This window comes from Chaetodon trifascialis, chromosome 9, assembly GCF_039877785.1.
Source record: "Chaetodon trifascialis isolate fChaTrf1 chromosome 9, fChaTrf1.hap1, whole genome shotgun sequence".
Lineage (NCBI taxonomy): Eukaryota > Metazoa > Chordata > Actinopteri > Chaetodontiformes > Chaetodontidae > Chaetodon > Chaetodon trifascialis.
The window spans coordinates 5233404-5251351 of NC_092064.1; the positions used below are offsets into that span (position 1 = coordinate 5233404).

Here is a 17948-nt window from a genome sequence, read left to right on the forward strand (position 1 = left end):
TTGCTGTGTGAAATGGCGCACAACTTTCAAATCTGCTCTTTTGACAAAGTGATACATTTAGTTAGTCTGAGGTGCATGTTGATTTTCACTTTCAACTGAAACGAATGAGCAAGTTGGGCAAACATGAAAAAATATCAACAGAAGTTCAGAGTGCTTTGGAAAATTGTCAGCAGCAACTTCTTGTAATTTGAAGCTATTAAGAGCCAAAAATGTGTATGGCCTAAAGGTAGTTTGGCTAGACTAGACAGCTTGATCTCCAGCAAAACTCAAAAAACAATTTTAATTTATGTGTTATAAATGAGTCAACAAAAGGGCGTTCTGTGCATGGGAGTTGAAACATTGTTGCCCTTCTGACCGCACCTATCTGACAGAAATCAAGCGTAATTACTTCAGATGGGTAACAAAGGCATGCCATTTAAGGGAAAGGCACTTTGAAGAGCAGCGGCATGTACACTGCCAGTCAAAATGTGCCTCTTTCACTGACTTAAGTAATTGTTTACAAGGTCAACAGTGCCCAAAAGTTGTTATGGCTGAGATTTATCTGCAACAAAAGAAAAAAAAAATCTTTATATTTATTTTGGTTTTTTTCACCATACCAAATACCAGGGAACTGTGGGATGGGACCCCCACCCACCCACCCCCATGTTCAATCAAATCCCAAATGCTGTCATTCTAGCTGCCCACCTGTTTCTCCTAACAGTGATGGGAGAAGTATTCAGATGATTTACTTAAGTAAAAGTAGCAATATCAGAACGTAAAACACTTGATTACAGGTAAAAAATGTATATTTCATTCTATCCTTTATATAAGTAATATCAAAAGTCAAAGTTCTCATAATGCAGCAGAGTGGGATCAGTGGCATATAGCACAGGCATATTATATTATTTGTTTATTACTTATTCATTAACATATAAACAGCATTTTAATGCTGCAGCTATAGATTTCATTTGAACCATGATATCCTGTCGCCGTCTATAACACTGAAATCTGTTTTGTCTGTAAAATCAGATCTAAAATCAGATCTAGTTATCGCTGTCAAATAAGTGTGGAGTGATAAGTGTAATATTGCTCAGAGCGTCATGCATTAGTCCTCTTCTCTGTCACATGCTTCAGCGTGGGCGTCGAGCGTGGAAGTCATCGGCAGGCGTGGTCCTGAGCGGCCGCGTCACGTCGCCACAAAGCTACAGGAGCCCGGCGAGCCAACAGGTGCTGTGACCCGCTGAGCAGCCCAGCCACAGGAGCTGGGTCAGTATTTAACTTTCATCTCCTAACATCGGAAGACTGAACACGCGCTGGGCCATAGTTTCATTCCCCGTCTTCTTTTTCAGTAGATGCACAAGATGAGAGGACGGTACAAACGAAAGGTCCCGGGAGAAAGAAATGATGGGACAGCCGACCTCGGGGCTGCGCTCTCCCCTCCGCCTGAGGAACCCGCGGCGGGCGACACGGAGCCACACACACCTGTTCCCGGTGAAGCTGACCAGGACGTGGACGCTGGTAGAAAAAGTAAGACGACTTGATTTGTCCACAACTTTATTGTTAGTCCATGGTTTGCGAGTTTTCGTTCGGGTAACATGAACGAGCCTCGGAGAGGATGAATTCCGATTTTAGTTGACGCCTGCAAACACTTTAACAGCTAGTGTCTTAAAGTGACGTTTGTTGGAGAAAAAAACACAAGAATATGTCTTTGAGAAAAAACTATGCTCAACTCTTTGTAATAGACAGGTGTTTTAACACAAAGTCTCCAAGTTCAAATTCAACATATTGTACAAATACACAATACAATTGTCCAAGTGAATGCGTGTGGACTCGTCTGTCAGTGTGACGCAGTTTTGAACAGCAGCACAAACTAGAGCATCAGCTCCTGTTTAAACCAGCTGAAAACAAACACTGAACATCAGAGTATCTGTCAAGGCTCATGTATTATTTAGCTGTATATTACCTTATAAACAACCAACTGAGTACATGTTTTGTATGTGAAATCATTAATTGGAAAGTAAATGTTATTGTCCTCTGAAATAATTGTTAGTACAAGTTGGCACCTCAAAATTCTGCTTAAGTACTTGTAGATATACAAAGTTACTTTATTACACAGGTGAAAAACTCTTGGCTACACAACATATATAGAATTGAGTTGTCAGGATGGAAATATGTTCAGGTCTCCTTTTTGGTGACAGACCCTAAAGATTCTGTGCTAAGTGTTGTATAGTCAGGTCCTGCCATAAAGGCTCGTCCTCCATTGTTTCTCCACCAGGTGCAAGATGTTCCATGTATGATGGTGAGAAGGTCTACCTCGGAGTCCGCGTCAAAATGCCAGTCAGGGATCTTCTGAGAAACATCCGCCTAGCCCAGGGCTGGGACCCTCAAGATTTTCAGGTAGCTTTTTTGGTTTGTGTTATTTTGTCCAAGTGGACTTGGATCAGTGACCTCAGTAATGTTTAACTATTTGGTTTTGTTAAAGATTGTACGAATAAGATATAATTCCATTTAATGTTAGCAGAGCTCAGTGGAGGCAATCAGTCTTCCTCCACCTCATCTGTCTTTTTTTAATCCCAAACAACATGTAGTCAGATATGAGGACGCCTGTCCCCATGGCCACAATCTAAAGTCTACCACTTCGAAAATTTAAAAAAAAATGTTTTGAGTTTTGAGCTAAAATGTCTCCCTGAGCGATCTTTCGTACAGTCTTGGACTGAGTAGATCATTTCAACATGACTGAGGAGATGAGTGTGGTTTTTTTATTCATCATATATTTTTATTTCAGTAAATTCTGTGGCTGCATGGTGGCGCAGCAGGTAGTGCGCGTGCCTCACAGCAAGAAGGTTGCCGGTTTGATCCCCGGGTCAGGCGGGGCCTTTCTGTGTGAAGTTTGCATGTTCTTCCCGTGCATGCGTGGGTTCTCTCCGGGTACTCCGGCTTCCTCCCACAGACCAAAAACATACTCATTAGGTTGATTGATGACTCTAAATTGTCCGTAGGTGTGAGTGTGAATGTTTGTTTGTCCTTACATGTGGCCCCTCAGTCGGCTGGCGACCGCCTCTCGCCCATTGTAGCTGGGATAGGCTCCAGCCCCCCGCAACCCCGAAAGGGATAGGCGGTATAGATAATGGATGGATGGATAAATTCTGTTTTTTTCTTTTGTCAAAAATGTGCATGTCCATGAATGAAAATCCAACAAACTGGGCAGAATATTCCACTAAATTGTGAGAATAATTTTTCTGATTTTGGTGGCACAGCAACCATGTGATTTAAAAAAAAAAAAAATAAAGTCTTCATAGGAGCATAGACAGCCAGATTTAAATGTCCAACAATGAATTCTGAAGAAATATTCAAAATTGTTCATCACATTTACGCTTTACTTTTTTTGGCTTTCCAAGTATGACTGGATATCAAATGTCAACCTCTTTATCCTTATTCCAACAAAACTTTAGAGTTTTGCCTTTTTTTGTCATATTTGATTGCAGATTCGCATGAAAGAGAATTAAGACGTGGCTTTTCAGTGCATTTATTTGGTGTAAGCAGAGTCTGAAATACATTGTTTTTACCTGTCTAAATAGGCCGAGCTGTAGGTGTAAAAACTCCAGAGGTTAATCACATCACTGACTCCAGACCTCAAGCAGTTTCCTTTTGTCTTTCGTTGACATCAAATGTATACTTTTTTTGTTCATGTCAGAAAAATCTGACACATAGACACATAGACAGCACACTGATGCGGCTCTTGTTGTTTTTTTCTTTTCACATTTCAACACACGTGTAAACGCAGGAGGTCTACGGCGAAACTGTCACAGGTTAGTAAAACCCAGATGCATAAAATTTAGTAATTTCCGTGTGGTGTCATGCAGATTTTTGTTCCTCTTTTAAAAGTTAATGAGCTATATTCTAGATAGATGCAAAGGTTTTGGGACTCATGAACTACTAGGAAAGAACAAAAGCCTACAGGACACCAGCCTGCAGTACGTCAACTGATCTCTGGCTCTAGCAAACATGCAGTATAGTACTCACAGATTTAAACTAAACATTTGCTTCCACAGGAGACAAGAAACGAGTCAAAACTCGCACAGGACGCCAAACTGCCAAGGTGCGTGTTGAAAAACACAGACCCCAGAAGGTTCCTCAAGCTCTATGTATGTGGAACGTTGTAAATCACATGTCAGTTTTGAGGAGCTCTTCTAGTAATTCCACATACCTGTCTTTGGCTTCCAGAGAAAACGCCCAACCAAAAGCCTCGAGGAGCTGGCAATCATCATTGAGGTGCTGGAGGAGGATCTCAGGACTGGAAACAACTACCACTCCCCTCCCCAGTCTTTGTCCTCCCCTGATCTTCCAGTGTCTCCTGAGCAGTCTCCAACTGGTAATTCATGGGGACCACATCCACTTTATAAGTTACTCCTTAAAATATAACCTTGATACATGCTGCGACCATCCCTCACATGCCATATCTTCTCACTAAGGTGCAGGGTACAACAGTGACGAGTCTGATGAAATGATCCCTAGCCCCCAGTCCTACATGACCTATTCACCAGGCATCCCAGAGTACCACCAGGCCCTGTCCCCTCCTGGCTTCATGCACAACAGCATCCAGCCCTCCAACGTCGGAGGAGATGGTGGAGGAGGGGAGGAGTCTCCTCAGAACTATGACTGGGACCTGAACAGATCTGCTTACTTCTGGACACAGCTGCAGAAAGAGGAGAGCCAGCTGAGGGACATCTCTGACGCTGTACTGCTGGCCAGCGATGGATACGGCAGGACGTGAGTTTGGTGCAAGAATGTCTGGCTGTGTGTGGAAATGTTGCATTGCATCCACCTATTGAAGGAGAACTCCATCGAATATATACATCAAAGTCTGTTTACAGGTCTTGGGGAGATCTATAGCATAGGTGAAAAAAGTTGTACAAAGGCTTTTGGGGGCCCAGAGGGAGCTGCATGAAATCTGACAGACTGCCTCAAGTGATGTCACATGAGTCACTGTCAGTTGGGACTTAATAGTCCAAGTTTGAAAATTATAAATATCTGGGTGCATGGAGTTCAAATGAGTGATCTTAAAACAGGCATGTCCAAACTATTCCACAATGGGCCGTGTGGTTGCAGGCTTTTCCTCCGACCAATCAAGAGCATGCAGTCTGACCAATCAGCTGTCTGAAGACTGAGATCAGCTGATGAAATGAGTCAAGTCTGGTGTGCTGCTGCTTGGTTGGAAAGAAAACCTTCAGCCACTCGGCCCTTTGTGAAATAGTTTGGACATGCCTGGCTTAAAAGAGCTCTGTAGACTGACAGCAGTCTGTCAGCAGTTCAGTTGCATTGTGGGTAATGTAGGCACCAGGTTTTGTCAAGGAATAAGAATGTGTGGAATAACAAAAGGCCACATCTCTGATTCTGCTGCATCAATAAATGGCTCTTTTTTTATTTTTAACAGTATTTAACAGTTTATTCTTAATCATATTATGACTCCAGTACCTCAAAAGTATAGTAAAAAGTGTGATGTTGAAAATGAATAGAGAAAGAAGAAAAAAATGAAGACATCCCCAAAACCCAGAGCACTTAAACAAACTGTGCTAACAGGCGAGATCAGCAATGTAGAGTCAACATGCTTCTCTTTGGCTTTGCTTCGTGGTTTTGTCTGGTTTTGCAACAGCATCTAGTTCTTTACATAATAAGTTAGATTTGTGTTCCTCTACTTTCTCTTTACATCTCTGCCTTCCTTATAATGAATAGATGATCTGTTTTTGATGTCTCTGGTCTGTGGTTTAAAGACATGAACGGTTTCAAAAGAAGGTCTCAACTAGTCTGATCATGTTGTCTCTTTAATGATACTGATTAATGATGGACATAAATGATGGCTGAATTCCGTTGAGCTGCGTCGGGTTCAGGTTCCTTTTATTGTGAACTGATGCACTGTCACTGTCCTGGCTTACTGGGACACACTGTTAATGTTGTTGGGAGCACCTGTGCTTTTCCTCCAATGACAAGTCAGAATGTCTGTGAAACAAAGGCCTGTTGTGGTTCAGCTGGTTGAGGTCACTCAGGCCCGCAGGCATTCTGCAATGAAGTCTTAGTTTCTCCGCTTGCTTTATGTAACCCTCAACTAACTACACGGTGTATAACACAGACTCAGACCTGTTCTCCTCTTACAAGATTGTAGGCGGCCTCTTTGTGTCACTAAGTTCCTTTAATGTGAGGTAATTTTTTGTCTTAACATTGTGGAATTGTGCTTGTCCTTGCAGGGCTCTCCATAAGGTGGCCTGTGTTGGGAAGAGGGCACTGGGCTACGCCATCGCCAAAAGGATGGCTGCACTCAACAGCCTGGACCTCAAAGACTCTGATGGAATGGTACAGTACAAAGACATTTGAAATTTACATTTCTAGTTTGTATATATATACACATCTAATTACAACAATAAGTGACTTCAGCATTTGTTTTAACCTATTTGGAGATTATGACGTGGAAGCAATTGTGGCAACTGGCCTCAACAGCGTCCATTAATTCCTGATAATGGACCTTTTAAAGAAAACACATTGGTCCCAAACCACTCCAGTGTTTATTTTTGTGCATTATGCCCATAAGACCTGGACAAACATCAGGAATTCTGGTCAATTATTGACTATGGACCCTATTTTCCTGTGTTTTTGTGTCCAAGTGATTGATAGAGAGAACCATTTTTCAAGTTTTTCAGTATTGAGTGAGAGCGCTGCAGCTGGCAGCTGTGAAACAGGCTGCAATCTAGTCCCTCTGGGCATTTGTGCACCATCAATGCACGTCCACTAAAAGTGTTTGTTTTTGCCACTGACAGGCTCAGATTGTTATTCTAAATGTCTGGCAACATTATGGAAATGATCCCTACAGAGATAAACCTTTTTGTTAAAGACTAAGATCAGAAACAGCTGTTATATCGCTGTAGCCAAACCCACCAGACTTGATCATTGCAAAATGAAACTCACCAAAACCCTCTTGTTTTATCTTTCCTTTGTTCCAACAATCACAACCTCTGGTTTGGTTGAAGTAAACTCTTAATTCATAGAATCGGTTGAGGAGTGATTGTTTGGTCATATTGCACACTCAATTTCAAGATGTAAGAAGCCAACTTCATCTGTAACAGAATGATGTCTTTAACACATGTAAGTCTGCATGTTGTGTCGCCATTGGAGCATCCATAGTTTATGTTAATGTCCCTCTGTTCACAGACTGCCCTCCTCTATGCAGCACAGCACAACCACCACCTGATGGTAGCTGATCTGATCCATCTGGGGGCTAACATTAATGAGACAAACAACTCAGCAAAGTCCTGCCTCCACCTCAGTGCTGAGAAAGGCTACATCAGAGTCCTGGAGGTTAGAGCCTTGTTTTTCACTCTTCTCTAAATGTGTTTGGGTTAGGTCTCTGTTGTTTGTCAATACATTTGACACTTCAAACTTTAGAGGATGTTTTTACAATCAGATGACATATTTGAAGAGATGACATGTTAATTGATCAAGAGAATGAGTGTGTGTTTCTGTTCACTTTTATCCTCATTGCAGAAATGTCTTTCTGCTACTCCCATATCACATAACAAGTAGCATGACCCCATTTGTCGCAAGTTCTTGGTTGCTTCAAATATGGTTTCCTCTGATCTAATCTAACAGGTTATTCAGGAAAGTTCCTCTGTGTTTGAGTTAATAAGGTCTTTAGATAGCTTAGATGAAAAGCTATGACAAAGACCAACACAGCCGGTTTTTTAAGGTACATTTAGAGTCATCCTTTGGTTATTCATCGTACTCTAATCTCAGTGTGTTCATGTTACATTTAACCAGCGTGATGGGTTGAGTGAACTTTTTTCTTGATTTGGTCTGTATGATGGATGAGTCATGCCCTGTGTGCTGCAGAGAACACGGGGTGCAGTTTATCTTATAGCACACCATTAGATGTTAAAGGGTATGTGTGTGGATGTCATACTGTAGTTGTGTGCAGAAACAGATCAGTTATTTCAGGTTGCAACTTGGGTAACCCATCATTATGCTTCAGAGTAAATATTTTCTTCCAACTGCTTACTTTAATAGCACAGCTTAAATGCATGCTGCAGATGTTTTTTGACAAGACTGAAATGTTTTTCTTCTTTCTGTCATTGTCAAGGGCAAACAACGCATGCACTTAAATTACAGTGTCAACATTTTTCACACATTTGCCTCTCACCTCGTTCTCCAATTATGTAGGAACCTGCAGCGTTTATACTAGAGCTGCAACGATTAGTCAGTGAATTAATTTGTTGATTTTTATTGGATAACCAAATAGTTCCAGCACTATTGTAGAGCATGAATTGATCATGCATTGCTGAACCACTAGATACCTCTAACTCAAGAAAAGTGCACTTTAAGTGTATGCCGCAGGTGTGTGTTCCTGGAATTCCACACATTACCAAAGCATTTTTCTACATGCCAGATCAAGTGTAACTTATTTAAATCTTGTGCAACCTCCACCAAACACACGAACATGTGTTTACATTAGTGCTGTCAATCAATTAAAATATTTAATCGCTATTAATCGCATAAATGTCATAGTTAACTCGCGATTAATCGCAAATTAATCGCACATTTTTATTTATTCTAAATGTCCCATTAATTATCATTTTAATACTGTTATCAACATGGAAAAGTGGATAGGCTTGCTTTGTGCAAAATTTTTTATAGAAAACAATGTGTAGTGTTATATTTCACACTAACATTCTCACTTTGAGCAGTCATTCACATTTGAATGAATCAAATCTCACACATTTTAACACTGTCAATAAACAGATGACAAAAAAATAAATGCTTAGTTACAAAAAAGCCCCTTCAACAACCCTTTCTAAGGGATCAAAACAGGGTGATACAAGATAAAGTTCAGTGCACATCATTGTAAACTAGGACTCAGCCTATAGTGCAGTTAAACCATGGCTTAAACTTTCCTTTCTTAAGTTTCCTCTGAACATACAAGCAGTCAGACTGTGATGCTCTTCTGTTTATTCACCAGAGGCTGATCAACCCAGCCTCTTATTTCTTCCCAGAAAGAATGAACATTACTTGGCTATGGCTGCAGTAAGTTTGTTTTTAGTTGCGGTATCCATATGCCTCTGTCCAAGCTTTGGTCTTGTCAGTCGACCCATCTGGCAACTTTCTGAAACTAAACTTTCTATTCAGAATCTTGTTCGCATCCATTTCAGCGTTTCGCGCTTGACATCCTCCTACACTTCACAGCTAGTGAGCAGGCGAGACCAAAACATGCGTGGGGCGTGCCTTTTGTTTTGTTTCCGGTTTACAATCGGATCCTGTAGTTTTTGTAACATTACTAGCAGTGGCCACAACTTATAAAAAACTACAAGTTCACTAGGTCACAAAGAACGTTAATCGTGCGATAAAAAAAATGACGTCGTTAAAATTGATTTGCGTTAACACCTTAATAATGCGATATTTTTGACTGCACTAGTTTACATCAAACTGCATGCAACTTTGTTGATATTCAGATCATCAGCAGTGTAGGAGATGGTGATGTTGTAGAGACACATTGGGCACAGTTAGTACAGTTCCCAATGAAAAGTCTCAGTAATCTACATGACTGATATCTCTCAAGACTGCCATTGTCCTCCAGTCTGTTCCCTCTAGCTTACAAGAGGCCCAGGACCACAGCAGCTGTGGTACCCTGTATCCTGAGTATGTCCAGAAACATGGAATATATCTGTGCTGCCTTGTACTGTGCTCACATTTGAACTGCTTTATTGCCATTCTGCACATCTCTGACAAGAACAGATTTTTTTCTCTGCTGGGGCTGGTCTTTACTCCAACAAGTACAATGAGTACAATGTTTTTAAAGCAGATGAGAGGAACTGATGTTGCTCTATGGTGCTCTTTTGGATGTTATGAACTTATATGTTTAAACTGTATGCATGTTTTCTTTTAGGTTCTAAAACACACAATGATGGATGGTGTGTATGTTGATGTTGAAGCCACTGATAACTCTGGTAAGAACTGCAACCTTTCAAATTCTTGAGGCTCCGAAATGACAATGATAATAAACTCTTTTCCAAAATGGAGCTTTATAAAGTGCATCACGTTTAGAGTAGAAGGGATGCTGTTGAGTGCTCACATATTATGTTATATACAGTGTAATGGCAAAGCACTAAAAATAGAAACACATTTAAAAAATCAGGCTAAAAGGCAATGATGTAAGCTGGGTAAAAAAAAAATAGGTGCAGTAATTCCAATAGAATAAATTGCAGAAAAAAAGGGCAAGCTACAAAGAGGAGGCCTCGTTGAAATTAAAAATATTAACTGAGTCAGCTGTTCTAACAAAATATAGTAAATTGCTCCAAACTTTAAAGTCCATGCTACCAAAAACTCAATTTGAGTTACAGAAAGGAGGCTTTCCTCAGAATAAAAAATTACCAAATAAATATTTAAGAAAAGCATTACGACTATTCTATTGTCACATCTATTGACAATTATTCATGTTTGCAAAAAATGGTATTAACAACAAAATGATTAGAATATTCTAAACAATAGCATCACATAATTAGTAATAGTGGGAATGAAAGCAGGAGCATCAGAACAGTGATGTCCAGAATCTATAAGATTAATAAGAATCCTCTGCTACAGATTAAAGAGCTGCACCAACAGTCTACCCTCTGTGTAACTTACTACCTGTGTAGTAAGTTTGGTTGTTCACCAGAAAGGTTTCATCTTTGTCAGTCACCATTTGACAGTTCGGTGTAGTTATAGTTAAATGTTTAAGAGTTAGCAAGAGGCTGCAGTGAATGATGTCTCCCCAGAAGTCCCATATTCTAAATGTTTGTATGTTTGTGTGTGCTGTCAGGAATGAGTGTCCTGCAGTGTGCTTCGGTGGCTCTGAAAGCCACAGTACGTGAGCTGGAAAGCAGCAAGTCCCTCGATCACACCAGACTCCACACGCTCCGCCAAGAGCAGATGATGGAGACCCTGGAGTGCCTGCTGCAGATGGGCAGCTACCTTCACGCTATGGTAGGACATAGTATAATAATAATAACAGTTTTTCAATTTCACATGCAAAAAAGCATCAAATCACAAATGTCAGATCATTATCTGACTCTAATGACTGGAAAGCAAATACTATCCAAGAGCATTAGGTCATGTTACAGCATTAGAGCTCTATTTGAAGTGCCATTTGGAGGAAACGATGTTGAATAAGATGTGAGCATGCTTTGGGAAAGCCGCTCACTTTTTACAGAAACAGTAACCACTAACCAGCCACTATAATAAAACTTCCTGTGACTCAGACGAGCAGACTCCTCAGCGGCAGCCGAGTCACACCCAGCGAACAGGCGTAGCCAGGACACATTCAAAGTGTGCTGAAGACATTAAGCACAGTTGTCCCGTGTTTGTAGTTCAGCTTTGTGGCGGGCCACCACATCATGAAGGGCATGAACAAATATTTGCAAACCTATAGGTGTAACTCCTTCCTGTTCCCTTGTGGTTGGTGTGTTGTATTGAGAATGCTGTTGTAGGAAACTGTAAAGTATGCTGGTATGCTTTTGAAGTGTCACACAGAGCAGTTAGGGCCAGCAGTGGTCGTCAAGTTCTGCATAACGAGAATGAGTAGACCTAAAGGCTGGTTGAAGAGCAGAACCATTTCCCTCAGCTTGTCTATTTTTAGATGTACTTGCTGTCAACACTAAGCTAGCAGCAGGCTTTTAGGGAGTGTTGTCTTACAGTGAAACACTTGGTTCAAGCATGAAAGACAAATCAGAAATGTCAGATCATAAATTATCACACTGTAGTGTCAATATTTGACAGCAGTAGGATACGCTGAGAGGATGACAACTAGTGACTGCAGGTCAACAGTCTGTCCACTACAACATCTCATGACTAAATACTTCTGAAATGACTGAATTCATGTCAGTCTCAACTATACTTGATGATAATAGTTAGTGGTAGTGTTAGCATGCTAATAGAAAAGTGAGCTGAAGTGTGAGTCTGACAAAGGACAGCATCAGCTGTCAAGCCAGGTTTGACAACATGGAGCACATACTGACAAGCAGTCTGATATTCTAAAAGGCCTCTGTACAGAAGATAAACCCCTTCAATTTTAGTAACAGCATGGTCTTTCCTCTGGCACCTCCACCAGGCCTAAATTCATTTCTGCACCACTAGTAGTAAGGATGTCTGAGAAGTTCTATTTATCCCTTACAATCCCTTATTTAAGATTGGTATTAACAAGCTTCTATTGCACTTGCTTAAAAAGAATCTTGGGCTTGCTGTTCCAGTAATGTTTACTCCAATATTAGCTTTTTTTCTAGAGTAATATGTATTGCATATGTTTCGGCATTTAGAGACACTTGCAGAAACACTCAGTGTTCTTTACAGACTAATAGATTTTTTCCCTATCTTTCTCAGGGGAGTCGCTGTATGCAGCCTACAATGGGCTGATCACCCAGCGCATCTGCCCGGCAAGCCTTTTTGGAGACCCGACAGTAATGTTCTGAGTTGGTTCAGGCTTGAATTTGTCACACAGAGAAAGGAATCACACTAATTGTGGTTTTTCTCCAAGTATGAGTTCAGACCTGTTATGTAAAGCATCTGAGGTTTTGTGTGTGGTAAAAATGCCTGACTTGCAATCAGGTATTTATTGTAACCTGCACAGAAACATCAGGTGCCCATTAGTTGGTTTCTGTGAAACTTCCATTGTTTGTTACATTGGAGTAACAAGTTGTCCTCAGTTACTGTGTCTGTGGAGACCCTCATGTAAATGGAAAGTGTTGGCTTTTTCATGCCAGTGTTCAGGGTCCAGTAGTGGTTTAAAAGCCTGGTCCCATAGCAGAACTTTTCAGCGGGAAGAGAAAGTCACCTAAAAGTCACCTAAAGCATAAGCTTTTACAACTCAAATACAGTATGTTGTAACATTAAGACGGCGATGCCACAGTTTGTAGTTCATTGCTGTATATACATTCCAAAACATCTGTGATTCTGACTTTTTGCTTTTCAAGAACTGGTCAATCGATAAGGATTAATCTCTCAAACGAATGGGATATTTTCCCTCCCCACTGGGAAGTTCAAGCCATTACATGTCAGATCTTTTAAGGAGTTGAGGACAAGCTTTAGTAACTGTTGTATGGTGATGGGGAGTGAAGACAGTTTCATTTGACTGCCCTCACATGTAAAAACACTGTCATGTCCGGGAGTTTTGGTTCTCTTTATGCATTGCGTCTTAGCATACTCTTGTCTACACATGTAAACTGTTATCCAACGTCATGTAATGTCTGTCTTTGACCTGAATTTGTCTGCTTAAAGAAATACTTGGGAATATTTACATTTTAGTAAATTCTTACTGGGAGCCAGAGAAGAATATCAGTTTAAAGTGTTTCTGTTCTGTAGAGAAGGATTCAAAATGTGTTTAGCCTACCCAGCTTAGCTCAGTGACTGGGAGCTGGGGACAGAGCATGGCAGAAGCAGTCAGAACGTTGCACGTTGTATCATATGTGTTTAATACATGCAGAAATAGAACACAAAACATTGTGTTCAGACAACTAGGACGTCTTGTCCTCTTAGCCAGCTTTAGGCACTTTCCCTCTTCTGAACAAAACCCAGGTACTTCTCTGGTGTACTGCTGGGTATCAAGGTGGCTATCAACATACAACATATAAATAAACACTTTGGATTTGTTGGAAGGAGTATTTTTCCTCTTGACTAGGTCTTTACCCTGCATTTAGTCTTTGTGCCAAGTTAAACACACCATAGACCATCTTTCTACTGATTATTATAGAGTGTCGAGACACTGCTGCAGTCCATGTAAACATTTTAAAACATTACTTATTGTATGTTATTACTTTCTGCCATTTATTACGTGTTTACCTTAGGTTTTTTTTGTTCGTTTGTTATTTTAAAGTGAGTATCATGAATGTTATTTTCTAGGGTTAAACTTTGCTCAAGCAAAGATGCTAGTATAAGGATTAAGAAGTGATCTTAAGGCCTCTTTATGGATGTATAGTGTGGTGGTGGGCAACAGTGAAAAGGGTAACATCACATTCCACATAAAACAACATTTATACACAGACAACAGGAGCATTGTTTACTGTTGAAGAGTTTTGAAGTGATGCATGGTCACTAAGTGGTAAACCACAGCTAGTATGAAACTGGTTGACTTGAACAAACCATAATCATGTATAGCAAAGACTGGTTTATACTGTATGTATAATGATAATCAATAGGACAGATTTATTTACTGATTAGAGAGTCATTCAATAGTGATAGCAGCCTACTGGGAATTAATCATCTTATTTACTCTGGAATGAGTGACATAATTGTGTTCATTTACAGGATCTTACGAACACATTTATGGTATCTTGCCACTCATAATACGGGGAATTATTAGTCAAGATGATTAATAATAGGGGAATGATTAAGTCAAATCAATACTCTTCTGAAAGTACAATGGATCACCTGGGTGCTTGTTTTACTTTGTAGAGATGTCATAGTTTATACTGACAGGTAGGGGGTTCTGGTCTGTTTGCATTAGAGTATTTCCTAATTTGGGAACTGTAAATGTGGGAAAAGTGTGGATGCACTGTAGAGAACTGCAGAGTCAACTGCAAAGATGTCACCAACGATGCCTTCAGGTTGTGTTTGTATTGCATTCTAAATCGTGTGATGTGTGATGAACCATGCAGATCTCTATGGTTCAGGCAGAGCTGGCCACCAGACATGAATGATGTCATAGTTTCAACCGAGGCTTGAAATACAGATAACTAATGTGTGGCAAATCAAGACGTTTGATTACGTAAATCAAATAATAAGTGCCACTTACTTAACACGTTCTTACATTCTTCATCATGGTAGTCCTGATCTTCCAAAATTAATGGCTGTCCTAGCTGTAGACTAATATTTTATAACTGTTTCACACTAATCCAAATAATTTTATTTAAAAAAAAAATCTGCTTTTAAGAAATAGCATTTCACACAGAAATTCATTATCACAAGCATACATGTACAAAACTGCTCATCAGCTCTTTGCAGTGTGATAAGAGAATAGTTGTCCTGCAGGCTATTACATTTTGATCAAAAATAACAAGAAAACTGTTTTGTTTTGTTTTTTCTTTCTTTTTTTTGTTAATTGAATAATGATTCACATTGGTGGTGGGTATTGGTTGCCAGTATCATAATCAGTGCTTCTGTAACAGTATATGCATTACATCCTAAAGAGATCAATAAACGTCTGAGTTTGGTAAACATTGTTTTACAACTTATTCATCGGTGGACCTGAAGATGCCAAACTCGTGGAAGACTCCACACAGAAACTGGTTTTCCAAAGCGACATAAGATTTTACATGAGTAAACATTCTCCTACTGTTTCACAAGCACATGGACAACACAACTGTAACCTATATAATACAAAACACTGTCTGCTGAAAGAGATCAAGCTAATTTCAAGTTTCCTTCAGTTTATGTTTTCTGGAGAAATTACTCATTAAAGGTATTGCTTAGTAATAATATGGTTGTCTTTAGAATGCAAAAAAAAACAAAACAAACAAACTGCCATATTACGTTGAACCTACTGTTGACTAAACTTTCTCCTGAACAAAACATGTAATTTTGTGCTACAACTTAGCTTCCTACCAATAAGGTGTGATGGAGACCACAATGACGTCTTGATCATGGCCCTGTTGTGACTGGGAAATCTTTCTCCACCACAGCAGATGTTGCTTAATTTATTACGCTAATGTATACATCAGTTCTTTAAAGAGGGGGAGACACGGGGAGACAGTTAACAATTATGCAGAAGTGGTTTGAGAAGGTTCTGTGGAAGTGTAACTTCAGATTCCCTGCAGTGACAGCTCAGCTGTGAATCCACGCCATCCATCCTAATAATTCATGCGTGCTGCAGTAACTTGTTTTTCCATTGTGACCTGGCAGGATCTATAGTCGATGTCGACTAAAAGCACAAAACAATTCAAGCTTCCAAACCACATCATTTACACTAATCAATAATCTTGTCAAAAATTCTATAAAAACATTATAAAAGTACAAATGAATCAAGTCAATAATAATAAAAACTGTGCAATAAAGATGAACTGTAATTAAGATGAAAGGTGACTCTGGTTGATACTGATGCATTTCCAAGTCTCAGTGAACATTATTAATAACTTGAAATGTCAAGCTCTTCCGCCTCAATGACAGAGCTTGAAGCAGAAAACAGCACGCTTCTCAAGCTGTCGGGCTCTCTCATGTGTCTCAGGAGTATCACCTCGATGTGTCGGGGCTTGCTGGGCCAGGGTGGGTGGATGAGTAGTGGCAGCAGCTGTGAACAGTTTGTGTCCTGCCAATGTTTGATGGGAAACAGCATTTACCTGGGAGAGAGTGCACCGAAACCCACATTCTTGAATATTTGACATCATATTGCAAAAGAAGATCATTTAGCTAATGTTGAGTGGCTGACTCATCTGAGATTAGGCTTACTCACCACTTTACACAGAAATAAGGAACACTCTACAGGTACCCAGTCTTCTTCAGGTGTCCGATAACCTTATGATAGTAAGAACAGCAAACAACATAAGAGACTGGGGGGGGGGGGGGGGGGTGGACAAAACAAGCACAAAGGCAACAAGCTGTGGTGGAGGCCAGGAGCTGGATTGCACAACAGAAACCAACAATTGAACAAAACATTGCATGAGACAGACCAAAGTCACACACTTAAATCAAGTGAAAGGAGCTTGCATGTGTTCTTGCATTGTGTGCCTGAATATTGAAAGCCAGAGAAAAACAACAGGCGGGGCAGAAAGAATGTATGTATGGTTCACCTGAGGGGAAAAATATTTCTTGACTCATCGTACCAGTTCCATATTTCAGTTTGATGAAAAATGCATCTGCTGGAGCTGCTGTTGTGGAAGGAGAACTCACATTATGTTTAATATAACGTTAACGTTAACCTGCTGTGATGTGTGTGTGGCCAGAGGTGCCACATGTTCGAGGGTGTCAATCCACGGCACTCTTCTTTTCTTTTCTTGAGACATGTGACAGACATGCCATGGTGCTGAACGTGAAACAGAATTGTATAAATATGATGAGAGTTTGGCTGCCACATTTGAAGCTGTTGATTGATTGATGGTGTGTCACCATATTCAAGATGAACAGCGACTGTTCAATACTTCAACGCTTCGGCTAACCCTGGTTAAGCTCTCATATGCCTGTTGGAGAAATGACAGTGAGTGATCCAGAATCTGGCTCAGTGTTTATGTGAGTATAAAGTTGTGCATTCACTGAGTAAACTTAATCATTGATTTAGTTTTTTAGATTTTAGTATTATTTTTGCGCTGCATTTTAAGTGGTGCCAACAGGACGGACCTTACAGAAATGGAGAGAGAGAGGGGATTGACATGCAACGAGGGTCACTGCTCAGACTCAAAAGGAGAAGTGGCTGCGGTGAAGTATGTGTTAAAATTCCATAAAAAAGATGAGGCTGCACTCCAACTTTGTGTGTTTAAGCTACGTGAAAGAGAACAAAATGATTAACACCCAATCCAAATACAAACAGAATGATATGAAATAAGTGACTTGAATCAAATCTGACATGAATACCTTCACATAACACATAACACATGGCCTGGAGTCCATAGAAATAAGAAAAGGATGGAGGCAACATACGGTATATGACTTCTTGCTGAGGCTGACCAAACTGCACCTCAGCTGGGTGCTTGTTTTTTCTCCACTGGAGGTGCGATCATGTGATTCTTTTGGTGGGAAGTTCTGACATTGCCTTTTGGTGTGGTCTGTGTGCTGAGAATAAACTGGAACGACGTTTGTGCCTCTGAACTCAAATCAAGTAAAAAAAAAACAAACCTTAGCCTATGAGAAGGTTGCACTAATGACCAGAGTCCATGGGTTATCTTCTGAAATATCAGCGTTTTTCATTGGAAATACCTCGACCCCCTGATGTCTCCTATAGCACTTCAACAGAGGAGGAAATATCCAAATCAAGG

General features: G+C 40.3%; 1 protein-coding gene across 1 annotated transcript; it reads left to right on the forward strand.

Moving 5' to 3' along the window:
- The first annotated feature begins 1177 nt into the window (after positions 1–1177).
- Positions 1178–15198, forward strand: LOC139336675 (histone-lysine N-methyltransferase EHMT1). Its single transcript, XM_070970846.1, has 12 exons — positions 1178–1245; positions 1329–1506; positions 2255–2376; positions 3764–3788; positions 4032–4078; positions 4204–4351; positions 4452–4749; positions 6222–6327; positions 7180–7326; positions 9905–9965; positions 10817–10980; positions 12373–15198. Exons 2-12 carry the CDS (start codon positions 1332–1334, stop codon positions 12403–12405), a joined length of 1326 nt encoding a protein of 441 aa, XP_070826947.1. The 5' UTR covers positions 1178–1245; positions 1329–1331; the 3' UTR covers positions 12406–15198.
- Positions 15199–17948: the final 2750 nt, after the last annotated feature.